This window comes from Diabrotica undecimpunctata, chromosome 2, assembly GCF_040954645.1.
Source record: "Diabrotica undecimpunctata isolate CICGRU chromosome 2, icDiaUnde3, whole genome shotgun sequence".
Lineage (NCBI taxonomy): Eukaryota > Metazoa > Arthropoda > Insecta > Coleoptera > Chrysomelidae > Diabrotica > Diabrotica undecimpunctata.
This window is the reverse complement of record NC_092804.1, coordinates 78,676,793-78,695,646: the sequence shown is the minus strand read 5'-3', so window position 1 is coordinate 78,695,646 and position 18,854 is coordinate 78,676,793. Positions and strand designations below refer to the sequence as shown.

At 32.2% G+C, this 18,854-nt stretch overlaps 1 protein-coding gene across 4 annotated transcripts in view; it reads left to right on the top strand.

Annotated features, from left to right (window-relative positions):
* numb (NUMB endocytic adaptor protein) overlaps window positions 1-18,854 on the top strand; it is a 167,925-nt gene that overhangs the window by 132,300 nt on the left and 16,771 nt on the right. For all 4 annotated transcript variants that reach the window (XM_072523117.1, XM_072523118.1, XM_072523116.1 and 1 more), the window contains exons 2-4: window positions 7,887-8,120; window positions 10,861-11,132; window positions 18,485-18,718. In XM_072523117.1, the coding sequence (XP_072379218.1) occupies window positions 7,914-8,120; window positions 10,861-11,132; window positions 18,485-18,718 (713 nt within the window). In that variant the 5' untranslated portion in view covers window positions 7,887-7,913. The remainder of the gene's footprint in view (window positions 1-7,886; window positions 8,121-10,860; window positions 11,133-18,484; window positions 18,719-18,854) is intronic.

The following is an 18,854-nucleotide window of genomic DNA, read 5'->3' as shown; positions in this document are numbered from 1 at the left end:
TGTCAATATACCCAAAATATAGAGCTCTCTATTATTTTGAAACCATTTAGTGGCTATTTTTGAATAATAATCTCCACCTAATTTGGTGATAATGATCTGCATTTGACTTTCGCCAAGTTTTTTGTCTTTTATTCTTTCATAAAGTGTATAAGAAAATATATAAACTAATCACTAGTATGCGGACAGGTCTAAGTGTGGCATTAAAAATGAGTGGCAGAGCTTAAGATTGTTAGGATACGTTAAACATCCAAATGATAATCACCTGATATGAATAATCGTTGACTGTCAGGTTCTGGAGATGAGAAGGAGAGAAGTCCAAAAAAATCCCTAATTACTGTAAAATTTCTTAAAGGATTCCCCAAAAAAGAGGTATAGTACTTAACACAGATATTTAACCTAATTCTAACTGACTACTATAATTGATTGTGGAAAATTTCACAAATTATCATACTTTTTAAGTTAGGCAAGCATATGGAAGAGATTAAATCTTATAGACCTATTGGTCTACTACCAATGATGTCGAAAGTTTTGGAAAAATTGCTGTTGGATTGGATAATTCTACCTGTACATTTTCCATCCTTTCATGATACCCATTTCACGATTCTGGAACCCTGTATTGTATATACAGGCTTATACAGGTGTAGTGGATGGGTATGACTGGTTTATAACAGACTTCCAGAAAAAAAAAACAGGTATGTAGACAGCAACATGCCACCATAGACCAAATTTACCCCACCTGTAATTTTGTTAATGAAACTTTAAAAAAATATTGTTCGGCACCTTTTGTTTGTTGATATTTTACAAGCTTTCGATAGAGGTTGGCACTTCGGTCTGCTCTATAAAATTAAACAAGTTCTTCCCCTAAATTATTTCTTTATTCCAAGTCCTATCTTAATGACTAGCATTTACTTGTAAAATATGAAGCTCAGTACACAAGTCTGAAGCCCTACGAGCAACATCACTACAGCCACATCCGCAGACGATACGTTAATTCTAGCTTCACATTTAAATTCAAACACTGTTTCCCAACAGCATCTGCCCAAACTGGATAATAGAATATAAATTTGGCTAAGAGTGTAGAAAATTTAAGTAAATGATAGATCAGTCCATATGACGAACAAATACATGCCCATCAGTGTCATTAAATAACCAACAATTGCAACAAAATGACCATGCCAAATATCTAAGTAGTACCTACCTAGATCGTAGGATCGTAGGCCTCAAGCTCTGTAGACTCCACTACATACATATATATATATATATATATATATATATATATATATATATATATATATATATATATATATATATATATATATATATATTGGATTTCGAATTCAAAGTCTTCCGCATCATTACGAGTACACCTTGGTATGTAATTAATTATTTCATTACTCGTGATTTTTAAATGAAAACTGTTAAAGAAGAGATTGCAAATTACTTACAAATATATGACATACAAAGAATATATGCACACTAGCAAAAATCTTATGAAGCCACAACCGAACCGAAGACTGAAGCGCACCTAACAACACACCTAACAAGATTATATATATATATATATATATATATATATATATATATATATATATATATATATATATATATATATATATATATATATACATTTCATCACGCGATTTAGTGCTCGTCTTCTCTTAAGCTCAATGCACCATTTGAATTCGGCTTTTACTGTGATTATCAAGTCGTGTGCAAAGGCAACCTGTTTGGTACTTGTACCTAGGTTTAATCTAAGAAAGCCATCATAGAGGGCATTGTAGAGGGTAAGTCCAATCCTTGAGTCTTGTGGAACGCCCGTACATACTTGGTGATCTACTCCACTTATCTCCAAACCATCTCTTTAGAAGATACTGAGTCACAAAATTTATTATCCAAAGATATCCATCTGCTTAAGCTTTTTAACAACATGACCATTTTTAATGTAGTCGTTTTACCATTAGTCTCCCCGTGAACTTTGATATACATTTTAAGAGACTGATGGGTCAGCAGGACCTTGGATCTTCCATAGGATTTCCTTTTTTACTTATTAGTAATACCTTGGCACGGTGGTGCACCCTTGGTAGCTCTTGACTTCGGAGGGCATGGTTCATAACCCTGCGTGTAGTATTTACGTGAGACAAGGCAAACGTCTTAACCAATTCTGCCGGGATAACATCTGGGCGAGGTCCTTTACAGTTATTGACATGTTCTACCGCCGGCAGAATTTCTTCCCTAGTAAATTCAGGGATGCCGGATTCGGGCTTGATATGGTGTTGCAGTCAAGGCCTTGGGAAGAGTTCACGAACGACCTCTAGCTTAGTCGATGTTGGTAGTTCATATTGGCTAGTGATATGTAGGAATTTTACAAGAATCTTACAACCCTCCCCCATATGTCATTATTAAGCTTTTCGAGAAGTTCATATCTCCTATGTCCTTCGTATCCTTGTAATCTTCCTCCTGGCTAAAATGCACTCTTTTTCACTCGAGCCTGTTCCACTTCCTCTGTCCACCGATAGAAAACGGGGTGGAGAAATTGGAAGTTAAAAAAGATGGTTAAGATACGTTCAACGCCGAAATGATAATCACCAAATGTCATTAATCGTTAAGTCCTTAAGTATTAAATTTAGGGGAGGACTAGTAGCGAAGGCCAGAAATCTTTGTGAGAAACACTAGAAAGCATTATAACGAAGTACAGTATATACCAAATTATTTTAAACAATTTATGCAAGAGTATCTGGGCTCATTAATAACCAACAAAGGAGGCTGTACTGAAGAAATAAAGCGGCGGTCAGCAATCGCAAAAAGCGCTATGGCAAAATTAACAAAAATTTGGAAAAGCCATGAAATAACTACCGATACAAAAATGAGACTAGTAAGAAGTCTAGTTTTTCCAGTTTTTACTTATGCATCGGAATGCTGGACCCTTACTGAGAAAGACAAAAAGAACATATTAGATGTATTTGAGATGTACAGCTAGAGACGAATGCTGAGAATACCATGGGTGGCCAGAAGAACAAATGAATCCATACTCGACCAGCTAAACATAAAGAAAAGACTAAGAACACAAATATCAGAACAAATAATAAGCTATTTTGGACATGTGCTTCGAAGAAATGGTCTTGAAAAACTTACCATCCAGGGAAAAGTAGAAGGCAAAAGAAATAGAGGTAGATCTCTCACACGATACACGGTACACACTACCATTGGCGCTCCATTGTCAGAATGTGCTAGAATGGCAGAAGATAGAAAAACATGGAGGAACATTGGGAAATTTAGCTAATAGCTTCATGATATCACGATACCTGCATCAGGTTAACGACTAAGAAGAAGAAGAAGATGCAAGAGTGCTTATAACGGTATATATAATTTGAATAGGAGTTATTACATAAACAGGTATAATACAGAAGGTAATACAAAATGTAAAATAGTAACCTCAACCTTCATATAATATAAGCATCCTTGTATAAACTGTCTAAAATTTCTTATCTTTACAGTGCTCTTAACACTAAACGTAAATATGTGGAAAAATCTAATTGGAGATGCTTTATAGCGGTGAAATCAAGGATAGTTTGATACTACCACTACAAGTAGTCAATTAATCGTAATAGGTAATCTGTCAATAGGTAATAGGTAATCTGATGTAGATCGAAAACTTTATAATATTTTAGTATTTTACTCACCCTATCTACTTCATTCACTCCGTTGTATATTCGATTTGACTTTATTCTCCACAATAATTCTCACAACATTAGTGAAGGAACTGTTAATACAATAGTAAGGAAACTATTAAGCATCATATTGCTTAGTGATACTTCGTATAGCTTTTATAGACCGTCGGATTTTAATACGAAGTTCAACCACGAGTTTATCCCATATGCCTTTTTGTGTATTGAACATGTCATATGCGATAAGCAAGAAGAAAAGACAGTTTAGAGTTGTATCGGGTTTGTTTTTTTGAAAATCGAATTTTCCTTATTTTCCGCAAGTTAAAATTTTTTGTTTTCACGACTTGCTGTTATGCCTTTTTTGCAGGTTCCTTATCGTGAAATCTAACAAAGTGTCACAAAGGAGAAAATCACAGACACTGACGTATTAACATTAGACATTAGGTCGTAATTAACACCCTTACGGCACCAGTAGCCCGTATGCTAAAATTTTTAAAAATATAATAAATACTCCTCAATCAATTTTTGTAATCAGTTTTTGTGTCGGCATATCAATTTAAATTTTTTATATCTTAAATATTTTTTATATAGCTTTACAGATTTTAGCATGAATACAAGAATTACTTCTCTTTCAAATTAATCTTGCATGTGATGATATTCTGTAGCGAAATTATTATCAAATAAAATCCTCTTTCTTAGGCTCGCAAAAGATTAGAGACAATAAATGCTTTGTGTCCATTAAAATGAAGACTAATTGTTTATTATGTACTACAAAATGATACATCAACCTATTTGTCAATCTTAATAATAACAACAAAGTGGATTGCGTTATTTATTAGCGTACAACAATACGGTGGGCGTAAGTCTCTTAGGACTTGTGTACTTGATTGCTACAATTGCTTTAAATATTTCATTGGATTTATTATTAGACTAAAAATAGGTCGAGACACAGATTTTGATATACAATGTCATGGCAGAAATTATGAGTTTATGTTACATGCTTGTGTTGCTATTTCTTTGCCATAGTAAGTGATTATTAATATATTATAACCGTAACGATGGATTTACGCATGTATCTTAAGCTTAAGTAAGTTGCTAAATCATAATAAATTGGGTTTCTTGAACTTAGGCACTGGTTAGAAATTATTTAACATGATTATATTTTAAAGTTTTAGGGTTTTTTTTTCGACATTTTTTCTCAAGTCAAACGAGAAAGAACAATATTCTTTATAGTAACGTTTTTTTCAGAATTTTATCATTGGTGCTATTTTATTTATTATTCGTTGTAAAAGCATTATTTTGTAATGGTATCTACTGGTACTACTGTTAAAATTTTTTATCTAGAACTGTTTCTAATATTTTTATTTCCTAAATTTAAGGTAAACGTGCATATTATATTAACTAAATCATTCTTTTGAATGGAAAGGCTCAAATGTTGATCTCTGCATTATCTGATGAGCATGTTCCTGGGAAACGTGGAATATTAACTTCTTTTTTTATAATTATTTATTGATGATTTCCTAAATATAAGTAAGTGTATTTGCTACCAACTAAATTGTTTTAAAAAACATTTCAATATTATATTCGTGCATGAGATAATTAATAAAAACAATTTTCGGTACACAACTAGGTTTTTGTTGCTTCCATAATATTGTTAATAATTTAATATTTTTCTCTATAGAAAAACCTTTAGTCATTACCGGCTTAAAATTTAGTTATTATATTTACCACTTTAGCTATTTTATACATGGATGTCCATTTTAAACAAAAATGATCAATCGTTTTAAATATATTCTTTACGAGAACACTAATCACTTTTGGATTTTCCTTAGCAGTAAAGCTGCGCCTTCATGGAAGAACAATAGTTCCATATTAACATCGTTGATATTACTAAATTTTAGACGTATTGGAATAAAAACACGAATGTATTGAAATTAATATTTTAAGTTACTTTAATCTATATGACAAACACAAACAAACAATCAGAACAATCAAAAGTTGTTTAAATTTTTTTTTAAACAATTTTTGTTAAATTGTGCCAATGAATATTTTCGGCACAGAATTTTTTTCGAATTGTTTGGACAAATCTGAACAAAATAGGTCCCTTGTAATTTTTCTCCAAACTTAATCGTTTTCGAGTTATAAACAATGTAGAACTGGAAAAAATTACCATTTTCAAGGCTCAAAAAACAACTAAAAAATATTATTTTTGAATTCACCTAGAACCAAAATTCAAGTTCAAACCTTGTTCTATCATTTCCCGATAAGTATTTTGGGCTTGTTTAATTTTAAAACATTGTTTTTGAATCGTTAATGAAGCCATTATGTCAGGACGGGCGTTCGGGCTGTCCCCTGACATTTGTGACATAGATCTTTGTTTCTCTCTCTTATCACGCCGCAGCTCGAGCGCCCGTACTGTCATAATGGCTTCATTAATAATCAATAAACAATATTTTAAAATTAAATAAGCCCAAAATACTTATCGAGAAATGATAGAACAAAGTTTGAACTTGAATTTAGATCCTTGATTAATTCAAAGATTCTTCTTCTTCTTTAGTTATACATAGATCTTTGTTTCTCTCTCTTATCACGCCGCAGCTCGAGCGCCCGTACTGTCATAATGGCTTCATTAATAATCAATAAACAATATTTTAAAATTAAATAAGCCCAAAATACTTATCGGGAAATGATAGAACAAAGTTTGAACTTGAATTTAGATCCTTGATTAATTCAAAAATTCTTCTTCTTCTTTAGTTGTATTTTTGAGTCTTAAAAATCGTATTTTTGCGTTTTTTTTTTCAGTTTTAAATTGTTTATAACTCGAATACGATCAAGTTCACAAAGAAATTACAACAGACCTATTTTGTTCAGAACGGCGCAAAAAATTTAAAACATCGTTTGGATCGAGGAAATTGATTGTTAGAATTTGTTTAAAAAAAATTGCAAACAATAAATTTATGTATATATCTTTAAAAAGGGTTTAATATAATTATTAATAGTAATAAATATGTTTACAGTCGAATTTTGTCGACTGCCTACGGTATGTCCCAAACCCTTCTTTCAGTGCGTCACTATTTTTGACGTCATATAGGATTTTAAGAATGTCGAGAATTATTGCATGACATTTTAGTTAAATCTGACAGTTTCAGGATCGTAATCGGCTAAATGTGAAAAGGTTATTTTTTTTTTTTAATATAAAATAATTTAATATTAAAGGTAAAATTTTTAATTTACATTTTAAAGGTTTCGTTCTGTATATAAATTTTTATTGCCCATTATATTGGAACGGCAGTTTGTCATAATTCCTATTCTATACATTCCAAAGAAAGTGCTTTATTAGCTAAGATTTACCATCTCCAATAATTCAAGTTTCATCATGGTTGTTGAAACACGTTTATGTCTCCCTTTTAAACATTCTACTAAAGAGTGTTTAGTCCAACTTTTTAGAATTTGTGGTTAGTTTTAATTAACTATTAATATTTTACTTCGTATTATAGCCCCTAAGTACGCTGTCAACAGCTAAGGTAAATGAAAAATAACCACTAATATTTTTCTCGTAATTGGATGGTCGTTTGACAGAAATTTGCTTATAGTCCACATCGCAGATATTTCTGTTGTCGAAACTATTTGCTTTCAAAGATAAACGCAATTAATTGCCCATTATTTATTGCAAATTACTAATTACCTTCACACAAATTAGCCGACACGTGCTTATATTATAAAATATATAAAAAGAATATGCAAAGTAAATTGCCCTTCTTTTGGATCTTTTTGTATATTACACAATAAAAAATAACAAGTTCATTAACGAAAGCTAATTGTGATTTACTGATAGCTCGATTGTTTCGGATCAAAGGCGACATTTGTTTGAAATCAGTATCGATCGTCAACGTTTGATGTATACCCATGTATACTTTTATGGTAAAGGCACTCTGGTTCCACTGAAGTGGAAACTTAAAATTTAAGTAAATAGCGAATTGACCAGGTTCTGAACCCAACAATTCCAAAACCACTTATTTTTAAACCAATAAAGTTTGATCATTTTCACCGTATTTTCATTGACTCAGATACCTACTGTTTCAGCTGAAATTTGTTAAAAAGTAATTTTTAAAATAAAAAGTTATTAACTTTAAATTTTGTTGCAAATTCATATATTTAACTATGTTTTTTAAAATTGAATTATATTAAATTTGGTTTTAAAATTTGTTCTTTCCTTTTCAGAGGCGGAGCCTGCGCTCTCCCCGCAAAATGGATCGACTACGGCGATCTTTCAGGGATTCCTTCCGGAAACGGAAGGACCGGATCCCAGAGAGTTCCAAACCTCACCAGTGGCAAGCTGATGAAACAGCCGTTCGATCTGGTACATGTACGTTTGCTGTTAAATATTTAGGTTGTGTAGAGGTTTTCGATTCTAGGGGGATGCAAGTCTGTGAGGAAGCGCTCAAAGTTCTTAGAGTAAGTATAGAAAAATTAACTATTTATTCATTACTTTTATAAACTCAATCGTGGGACAAATGTTTTAGACAAAATGTTACAGTCTTAATCGATGAGATAACGAAATTTGGTTTGTTTTCGTGTTCAACCTCCTTAAACTCTTCACAGATGCCCAAAAATCTAGTTCTTCTTTTATTTATATTCTACCAACGTCGTTTTGTAATTTCCTCGGTCTTCTCCTTCTTATAATTTACCTTTTCGATCCCATCATCGCCTTTGCTATTCTCTTAGTTTATTCTGTTGATGCGTCCATATCAATTTAACTTCCTTTTTTGAACGATTTAATTTTTCCTACTATTTTTCTAACATTCTTACTGTATTCAGTTTCTTGTGTATTGTAGAATTGTTCATTTATGTTGGTTATTTCTTTAATTATTTCATTTTGACATAAAATGTATAATTTAAAGTATAATAAATTTTATTCGATTTCTTCCATCTCAACGATTTCCGAAGTGGAAATTGAAACGTCAATAAACGTACTTTAACCTTTAATTGTGGCTTATTCCCATTTAAATAGTAATTACTTTAAAATGCCACAAGAAAATACCTTCAGGACAATAATATATATATATATATATATATATATATATATATATATATATATATATATATATATATATATATAATATATATATATATATAATATATATATATATATATATATAATATATATATATATATATATATATATATATATATATATATATATATATATATATATATATATATATATATATATATATATAGCAGAAGTAGACAATGAACTTTCACAAACATGAAAGTCGGATTGCAAATAAAGAAAAATAAAACAAATTTTATGACAAACACAATATTAGAGATTACACAATACAGATATCTTAGTCAAGACTAAAAAATCACTAAAGACAACCAGTCATAAGAAATTTTTCAAAGAAGAATTGGTCTAGATTGAGCTGCATATGACATATTGAAAAACACATTTAACGTCAAGAGAAAGCAATACCATCTATGTGCGCGTTCAGTTACTAAAGCTCATTAAAAATAATGCCAATAAACTGATAATCCCACATTAGTAATTAAACGTATATATCGCGTTAACAACTAAGAGGTTCGTAGAAAAACGAAAATAGCAGACATCATAGAAAAAATATCAAATCTAAAATAGAGATTTGCAGGACATGTAGCACAACTTAGCAATAATAGATAGTCCAAGAGATTATTGTAATGTTGATCTTGTGAAGATAATAGGAGTCGGGGAAGACCACCAACGCGATGGACAGACGACATGCGGAGAATAGAGCTTAATTGGATGCAACATGCGCAAAATAGAATATCCAGGAGTGGATGTGAGAAGCTGGATGATGATGATAATGATGAATGCTATGAAAGTGGAATATAAACCTTTTATCATATATTTACATCTTCATTCTACTTATAAATCCTAGAAGACATGAAATTTATTTAGAACGATATAATAAAATAGACAATATGTGCTGCGAAAAATATAAATACTTCTACCTGTCTACAGTAGTACATGATACAGAAATCTAAACAGTGCCAACTCTGATAGCCATTATGAATGAACTAGGGAATAATAACGCGGTCGTTTCCAGTTGCCTTCCCCATCACAGTACCATAACCATTTAAACTGCTCCAGTCATGCTTGTAGTAGTCCAGTTTCAAGCTGATTCAGGGACACACCCCCTGCGAGGGATAGGAAAAAGTTATCTAGATTTTGGAAGGATAAAGGGGTGGGACATGTTTTCTCTCAGTGAGGAGTTGAGAGTAAAGCATGGCTCGCGTGGGCAGGGTCGCTTATCTGAAGTAGACTTATTCTACACTGGGATCGTAGAAAAGTGTGTGTTTATCGACTTCGAAAAGGCCTCCGAAAAGCATGAATGTGCAAACATACGAATTAGCTAAAATACGACAGAAACAGTGGCAATACGACGTGTAGTGAGGCAATGGTGTAATTTATCGCCTCTATTTCAACCAATAAACATCAGAACGTATGGAATGGAGTTAGAAAGAATGGAGTCCACAATATCACCTATTTGGGCGCCAGTGCTAACAATATCTGGGCCATGAGCAAAGAAATAAGAATACGCATAGAAAAAGTCGGAGCCGCCTTCTATAAACTAAAGAATATTCTCATTAATAGAGATATTATATTAAAATCAGATTAATACGCTGCTACATATTTTCCACATTGCTGTATGGTATGGAGAGCTTGACTCTTACGGAAACACTGATAAAAAAATTGGAGGCCTTTGGTATGTGGATTTACCAACAAATATTTCGGATAATTTGGGTTGATAGAATAAAAAATTAAATAGTTTTACACCGAATGAAAAAGAGCATGTAATGCGACATCCAGAGAGTTATAAACCTTCTACACCTCATAATACAGGCAAGATCGCCAGAAGAAGCCCAGGCCGAAGAAGAACATCTTTACTCCGAAATCTCCGAGAGTGGTATCAAGAAACATGCTCTAATCTGTTTTGAGTTGCCATAAAGAAAAGTTATTATTGCCAATATAATCGCCAACGTTCGATAATAGAACAAGGTACTGAAAGAAAAAGAAGCTCTAATAAACACAACGACCAATTTCGTCTTGTCCATTAAAAGGTGATGTATTTGTTTAACCCATTTTTCAACATTTTTTCCTTCCATTTGATGGATTATTATTATGAAATATATTTAAACTTAATTTTATTTTTAGGGCTCTCGGCGGAGACCTGTAAGAGCTGTATTGCACGTTAGTGGCGATGGTCTTAGAGTTGTCGAAGAAGAAACCAAAGGTTTAATAGTCGACCAAACGATAGAAAAAGTATCGTTTTGTGCACCTGATAGAAATCACGAACGAGGATTCAGCTATATCTGTAGAGATGGTACTACGAGAAGGTGGATGTGTCATGGCTTCCTGGCTTTGAGAGAAAGCGGCGAAAGACTATCGCATGCAGTGGGATGTGCTTTTTCCGTTTGTTTAGAAAGGTATGGTCAGGTTTCTCAATACAAAATAAAACTGTTTTTGTTAACATTATACCTCTTCAATTTTGAGTTTTAAATGCAAATAAAATATCTGTTTATTAGTTAGAGCTATCGAAAAAACATAATTAGAGTAGTGTCTGGAATAAAAATACCAGATTGTAACTTTAACCACTTGCACCATAGACATATAATACCTAGACCGAGTGCTACAATATAGACCCGTTCCCCCAGTGCCACAGATATAAAAGATGCAAAGCAGTTCCTGCATCTCTTTCTAATAGGCGGGATTTATTGACCACATGACCTTCCCATTACCAAACACAAGTGAAGTAGCAACTTAAATGTCGTTTGATGTAACAAAGTCGAATGGTAGCTACGCGGTATTGTTTCTGCTTTTTGACCTGGATAATCAGGGTTCGAGTTTTCCACTGATTTTTTTTATGTATAAATTTAATATTATTTAATATTACGTTTATTAGGTAAATAAATAAATTTTCATTATATAGCTGTAAATTAACAAACAAATAAAGAAAGAATAAGAATGGGAAATAATTAATTGTTATTAAGTATTTAAAATCAATAATTAAAATATTTTTTTGTTATGGCTTTGAATATTGTAATGTTTTTTCGAACTATTTTGTATCTATTTTCCGAATTTTTTTATTTTATTTATTAAAAAAAAAATAAAAGTAAAATTCTAGTGCAAACATATTTGTTCTCACATAAAAAGTTTTTAATTATTAATGTCTAATTATAATAAATCATGTTTAAAGATATATACACACGTTTATTATTTGCAAGACTTACTTGCAAATTATTTACAGATTTAATAATATCTAATAAAAGTACTATTGATTATTCTTAAATTTATATATAAAAAAAGAAAAATCAGTAGTAGATTCGAACCACGATTATTCAGGTTCAAAAGCATAAACAATAACGCGTAGCTAGTATACTCCATTCGCTTAGCTCGGGCATATTATGACAGATTCATTATCGGAAACCTACAACACAACAATTCCTACTTCTCAGTATTAATAGCTCAAGTATCCTACTATTGCAGACTTCTTTCTTAAAAAAAAAAAGAATTATTCTAAATAGTGGAAGTGTATACTAAACGTATCAAATTTTGGGTAGTATATATTTAAAAAATATATTTTAGTTGTTATAATTTAACATAACTATTATATGGTGCAGATAAATAAATATTGATTGTCGGTAATTCGCAAAGTTCTATTTTATTTAATATTTAGTTTGTTTACTATTAATATTGGCTATGAGTACGTGTGCTTGGTTGTATAGTAATTTCCAGCCACTTTTAGTCCATCAAAAGGTAACTAACTTCGCAAAAAAATAATCACTAAATTCACTAGACAGTTAAGACTGGGAATGAGTTTAGCTATCACCCCACTTGTTATATCAAACATGTAAGTTATATTTAAGTTGCTACCTCACTTCTGTTTGGTAGTAGGAAGGTCATGTGATCAATAAACCCCGATCATTACAAAGAGATGCAGAGACTGCTTTGCCTCGTTTTTTGTCTGTCGTACTGGGGGAACGGATCTATATTGTCGCGCTCAGTCTAGGTATTATATGTCTAAGGCTTGCCCAGACTGACATAATTAATCTATCTTAATCGTTTACCATTTTTTAATAAAAATTTGAATACAATCTGTTTATAAAAAATGTCCATATTGACAACCATACTTATATAAATGTCACGCACTGACATGTAGGATTTACAAATATGTTGTAAATCTGACATGCCACATATCAGCATTTAAATATAAAATCCACAACCTACTTAATAAAGATTTTTTTCGATGTCTCGTTACTTCTATAACGTTAACAAACTTAATCAAAATTAAACAAACAAATCTGCAATTGAAGCAAAAATAGTAGTAATCTCACGAATAATTCAGTCTTCCCACTATTCAGAAAAAAGGTAATAACTAATAACTTTCATTTAATAAAATTAAATTTGCCGATTTGCCGTGTGGGGCAAGGGAGGTGCTGGACATTTCAAATTTTTCACCTTTATATGTGAACTATAAGTTCTGTTCGTTTAGTGTTGGAGAAGTACATATGTGTTCTGGTTAAGAGGGGGCATTATCGATTTTCATTCTTGAAAGGTAAGAATTTAACTTGTTCATAATTTTCTGATTGTTTGTAATTTATGTAATACAAAACTCTGAAGCACCTTGAGGTTGTGTTTGTTCACTGATTTATTGTAAAATGCTCCACTGGGAGGATTGGGACATAGCATGCGTGGCAGGTCTGTGAGATTGTCCCAGACCTCTCCTGTTGTATTATTTAATACTTTAATATTTAATTTATTTTAATAGTATATTTTTGCCCTGTTATAGTGTCAGATGTCTCATAAGTGGAAGAAATAAAACCCTGAGACGACTGCTCCATTAAATTGTGGAGTGTGGAGGCCATCCAACAGATTAAAGAGGGAACAGCTTAAAGCAGTTGGCAAAGACATAAGACATCCAAGATTCCAAGACCCTATTCTGTTTCTTTTAAAGTGTAAAAATCAGAACGGGAACTCTTTGTGCTCCCGGAATGTTGTACCTCAGAAGATGCCATCAGTTTTACCAATGATTAAATTAATAACAATTTTTAATATATTTGTAAGAAAATATATTTTTTTTATAGTTGAAAACCAGCTATTCCTATCATCTTAGCGATCAGCAGCAAATGTATTAATGATAATTGTCTCCCGATTATATCGTTCAGAATTAAAAAAAAATTACAAAAAATAATTTAGCAAATTTTTGCCGATTGTATAATTTCTAAATTAAATTAACAAAACGTAATATAGGCTGATTTGAAAGATGAAAGGGGTGAGATAAGACCCTGGCTCCAAAATAGATAAGCTTTATTATAAGTTTATTTTTGTACAATAAAAGAAGAAATAGTATCTCTAATAAACAAAACAATGTCGAAACTATTCGATTATGTCCTCAAATATATAATTCAGTAAGTAAATTATGTAATATTTAGAATTTTAGTATGTGATTATGTATATAATGTTATTGTTTAATGTTATATTTTTTATTTTTTAAGGAGACAGATTTCCATCATTAAATATTTATATCTGTATGATATATAAATAATTATGTTTAATTAAATTTATATCTGGAGATAATAACTGGCCTTGTAGAACCACACACTCTTATGACGTAATTAATTAATCATTTCAGATGAGCAAATTTTATCAAGACTGGAAATTTAGACATTTAAAAAATTTAGGAAACGTCTGTTTAGAAACACAGCTATTCAACAAATTACCGACTTGTGACATTTAAGAATTTTTACTTAAAATCTGGAAAAAATATCACAACAAAAAAAAATATTATTCATAAGAATAATAAGTACTCAGACGATACCTATTATTCTCTCTACTACTGGAATCATTTCGAAGAACCTCCTACTCCTCCTCTATCCTTTATCCTTCGTAAGGATGTGGTGACGTTATGGTATTTGACGAATGGTTGTTGTCCATTCTTCTCTCTCCTGGGCGCGGTGTGCTGCCTCGGACAGAGAGTAACCGGAAGCGCACTTTATTTGGTCTGACCATCGGAGTGGCGATCTTCCTAGGGTTTTTTTTCTATCTACCTCGCCTTCAACCACCAACCTCTCCATGCCTTCCATTCGTCTGGTAATGTGTCCAAAGTACTTCAATATATTTTGGTCGATGATTGAGGTAAGCCTAGCATTGATGTCGAGTTCTGTCAATATTGAGAAATTTGTGCGATGTGCTGTCCGGGGTATGCTCATCATTCTACGATATACCCACATTTCAAAGGCCATATATGTCGTGAGTCGGACTTTTTAATGGTCCAAGTTTCTGACGCATAGTTAGAAATGAATTATGCGTCAAAGAACCTCCTACAAAACATAACAGCTGTTCCCAGTGAATATGTTTATCAAGACCATTCAGAAAGCTGTACTTCTCTCTACTACTTTTTAGAGATATTTCGGCCTACCAAGTCACCTACGGCTTAATAACACGGAAAGAGACCATCCAGAGCTTTTAATACCTTAGGTATCAGAGATACGTGAATTTCCCACTTAGAGGTAGTGATAGTAGTATGGCTTAAGTCTGGATAATAATAATAATAACCTGTAGGGATTTTTGTCAGTTCCTCTATCAGGCGCGGTCCCCTACGAATCGGGATGCTCTCTGGGTATTCCTAGTCCGATACCTTGTCGGATGTCTTCAGGGCACGTCTGGGTGGGTGCTGCAAGCAAGGACATGCAGATTATGTATGCCGAATTTTGCAGGAAGTACCCAGAGTGTCACGTATCCGAACAAAGAGTAGCAGGTCAATACCGGGTAATTATAAGAAATAATCTCATCACAGAGACCAAATGCGATACCATTAGAAGCGAAGTCGAACGGGAGATTCACAACCAAGAGGCAGTTATAGATCAAGTCCCCAATGAAATACATGAACAGATTTCTAACCTTGCCATATAGAAAACCTAACCTGATAATACGTAGCAGAACAATAACGAGTTGCACGATAGCCTGATAAACGATGGCACGTGCCGTGCACTGGATTAATGATACAAACACACTTAGCAGACCACCGCTACCAAAAATAAATTCTTCTAAGAAACTAGGTGCGCTATTAGACATTGTAAACACTGAAGTCCTACCCAATTATATCGTAGAAGCCAATACATTGGAATATTGGCATATGCTGATTTACTGTGCAGCAACGGGCTGTTGCTAATGTTATGGGCATTACTATCAGAACACGACGGGATACTAATATCGGAAGGACTGATAACGATTTGTATTCTCGGAAAAACCGGCTGCTAAGAAAGAATTAATTATTGCTTAGGAATTTTGGACAAATTAAGGAACAGATTCGAGGAGTAAGAAGTAGAAAAGTGATCAAAAGAGTTGAACAAATAACGTTGAGTACACAAAGCCAGTCACAACATGATCCAGAAAACAACAGAGCTCAGCAATGCCTGGACACATTAAAACAAAAACTCTTCGTTTATTTAAAAATATAGTAACAACTGGAAATGCGAAATTTTTAAGCATTCAGAGACGTAGAGCTGTCGGCATTACATTAATATTTCTTACAAAACCTCACCCTTCACTACTGAAGAAGTCACGAATATTATTAAAGAGCTTAATAACTGGAAATCTTCTGTACCAGACGGAGTTCAAAATTTCTGGCTATAGAAGTTTTGGAGTGTTCATGAGTATTTTTCAATATTAATTAATTATGATATTTCTAATCTCCAGGAAATACCATCATTCCCTACTCAGGGAAGTACTTATTGCGAACATATTCTTTCGAAAGAAAGAAAGTCAACTACTTTTGTATGTATCACATACAAAAGTGTACAAAATCATTGCCAAATCGACTATGACAAGAAAAGTAGATAGAGGTGAATGTAAGGAGGGAAAGCTAGTAATCAGTGAGACTATAAGCTAACTACATAAGTTGCTTGTACAGGGCATTGACGTAAGAAGCCAAACGAAACCAAAATATTGGAGAGCCCCACAAAAATCAAATGATGAATGTTAAAAGATAGAAAGAACGTTTATTTAAGGCAAAAATAATAGAAAAAATGAGCTGGAGCATGATAAAATGAGGAGAAATATGGCTAGTATTATTAGAGTACTGCAATTTGAGATCGGGGCTCAGTGCTTAGCTTTTATTTATTTTATTAGTGTTGAGGCAGATAACAGGGTAACATTTCCTGCTGCTTGTACTATGATGTTGTATGTATGATGATAATGTAGTGTTAGTAAGAAATATTGAAAGAGATGTAATTATTGTTTTTCCTAATTATTAATTTTCCATTAAAACAGTAATTACTGTAACACGCCAAAAGAAAATAGCTTCAGAACAATATGAAAGGGATTTATAATAAAAACTAGAGCAGTAGAGCGATAATGTATATATAAAAATTGCCTTAGGACCTATCGTATCATTGACTGATGAGATATAGAAAATGGCTAATCGAAATGTCAATACAACGCTGAACGTCACTAGCATAAACTTTTAAAAAAGTTGCTCATACCCGCTAATCCGCATTAATAGATTTTTAACAATAATCAGTATAGTACTTGAATTGCGTATATTTGTGTATAAAGAGCAAACTCCGCTGGATTTAGATGACAATGTTAATGTGGCAAACGTAATACCGTTGTTCCTTTTCTTTGTACTATTTCGTTAATGACTTATTTTTTCCGAATTTTTTCATTTCCGAAGTGGAAATTGAAACGTCAGTAAACGTACTTTAACCTTTAATTGTGGCTTATTCCCATTTAAATAGTAATTATTTTTTAAAGTACTAATGTTATCTTGCAATTCGTAACAATTCCGGTTTATGCATAGTGGTATCATAAGCTATTATTTTGCATTGTATCTACGTAATAATATCAATTTTTTTGCAGTTGATTATCGTTCTAGAAAAGTTTGTCGATAACTTGAAATATTTTTATTTACCTATATTTTTGAAACAGTATGATCTTCGTTTATGCAAGTTTTCTCTAAATAGAAACCATTTCTCCCGTCTGTTTTAAATTTTTTGACAGTTCTCAAATATTGCCTTTTCCAGCAAATAATTTCTTCTGTATCGTTCAATATATGTTTTTTCCTAAATTTCCTAACGAAACCCGATTTCAAGTAATTTCCATAACGTACCTCGGCCAAAGTGATGAAAATTATCATCTCTAATTCTTTAAATCTCATTGTTTAAATATAACGAAGGAAATTTTTCTTCGAACGACGTTTCGATGAGAGTCATCACTTTCCATTTATTAAGTATTTTCCTTCATGTCGTTTCACAAACACCTGTCATATCGGAACACATATTCACTATATCCTTAACAGTTGTTGAAAATTGTTGAGGATTAAGTGAGTCATAAACATTTAAAACAATAGATTTTTCTCCCAGAATGCATGAACTGCTAAATTGTTACAGATAAACTGGCAATACCTACACTACCCTTATCAGACATTTAGTATGTTCTCCATTTTAATTTGAAAATAAGTAATCCTAATGACAATCAGAATGGGTTCCATTTAAATACAGGTAATTACATTTATGTGGTTTACAAACTATAATAAATATACAGGGCATTATATTTAACATACGGAAGTTTTTTAAACATTTCAAAATATTATCTCTTCCATCCTTACCTGCTAGTTGTAGTGAATTAAATATATTCACTCATATCAGCTATGCTTTTCTTGCATACATATGTTTCAAAAATATCTTAAATTACTCATCATTACTGAAAAACAGTGCTTGTTATGTATGTAATTAATGTTATGTTTTACAATTGAAACTAATATAATTGTTTATTTTAGGAAACAAAAAAGAGATAAGGAATGTGGTGTTACCATGATGTTTGACGCTAAAAATAACACTTTCACTCGAAGTGGATCATTTAGACAACAAAGTTTAACAGAGAGATTGGATCGGGAGAGAGGTATAGACGTGGGCCCTACTAATTCAAAGCCACAACCACCAGTTAATCCTTTTGCCATTGAAAGACCTCATGCGACTCCCAGTATGCTACAAAGGCAGGGGAGTTGTAGAGGGTAAGTAAAAATTTTTTTTGCCTTGTTATGAATATTATTATATATATTATTAAAGTCTTCTTGATTTATGAATAATACAACACATTTTTTATTAACAAACGCGTTTTATTCGTTTTTTCACTATGATGGTATCATA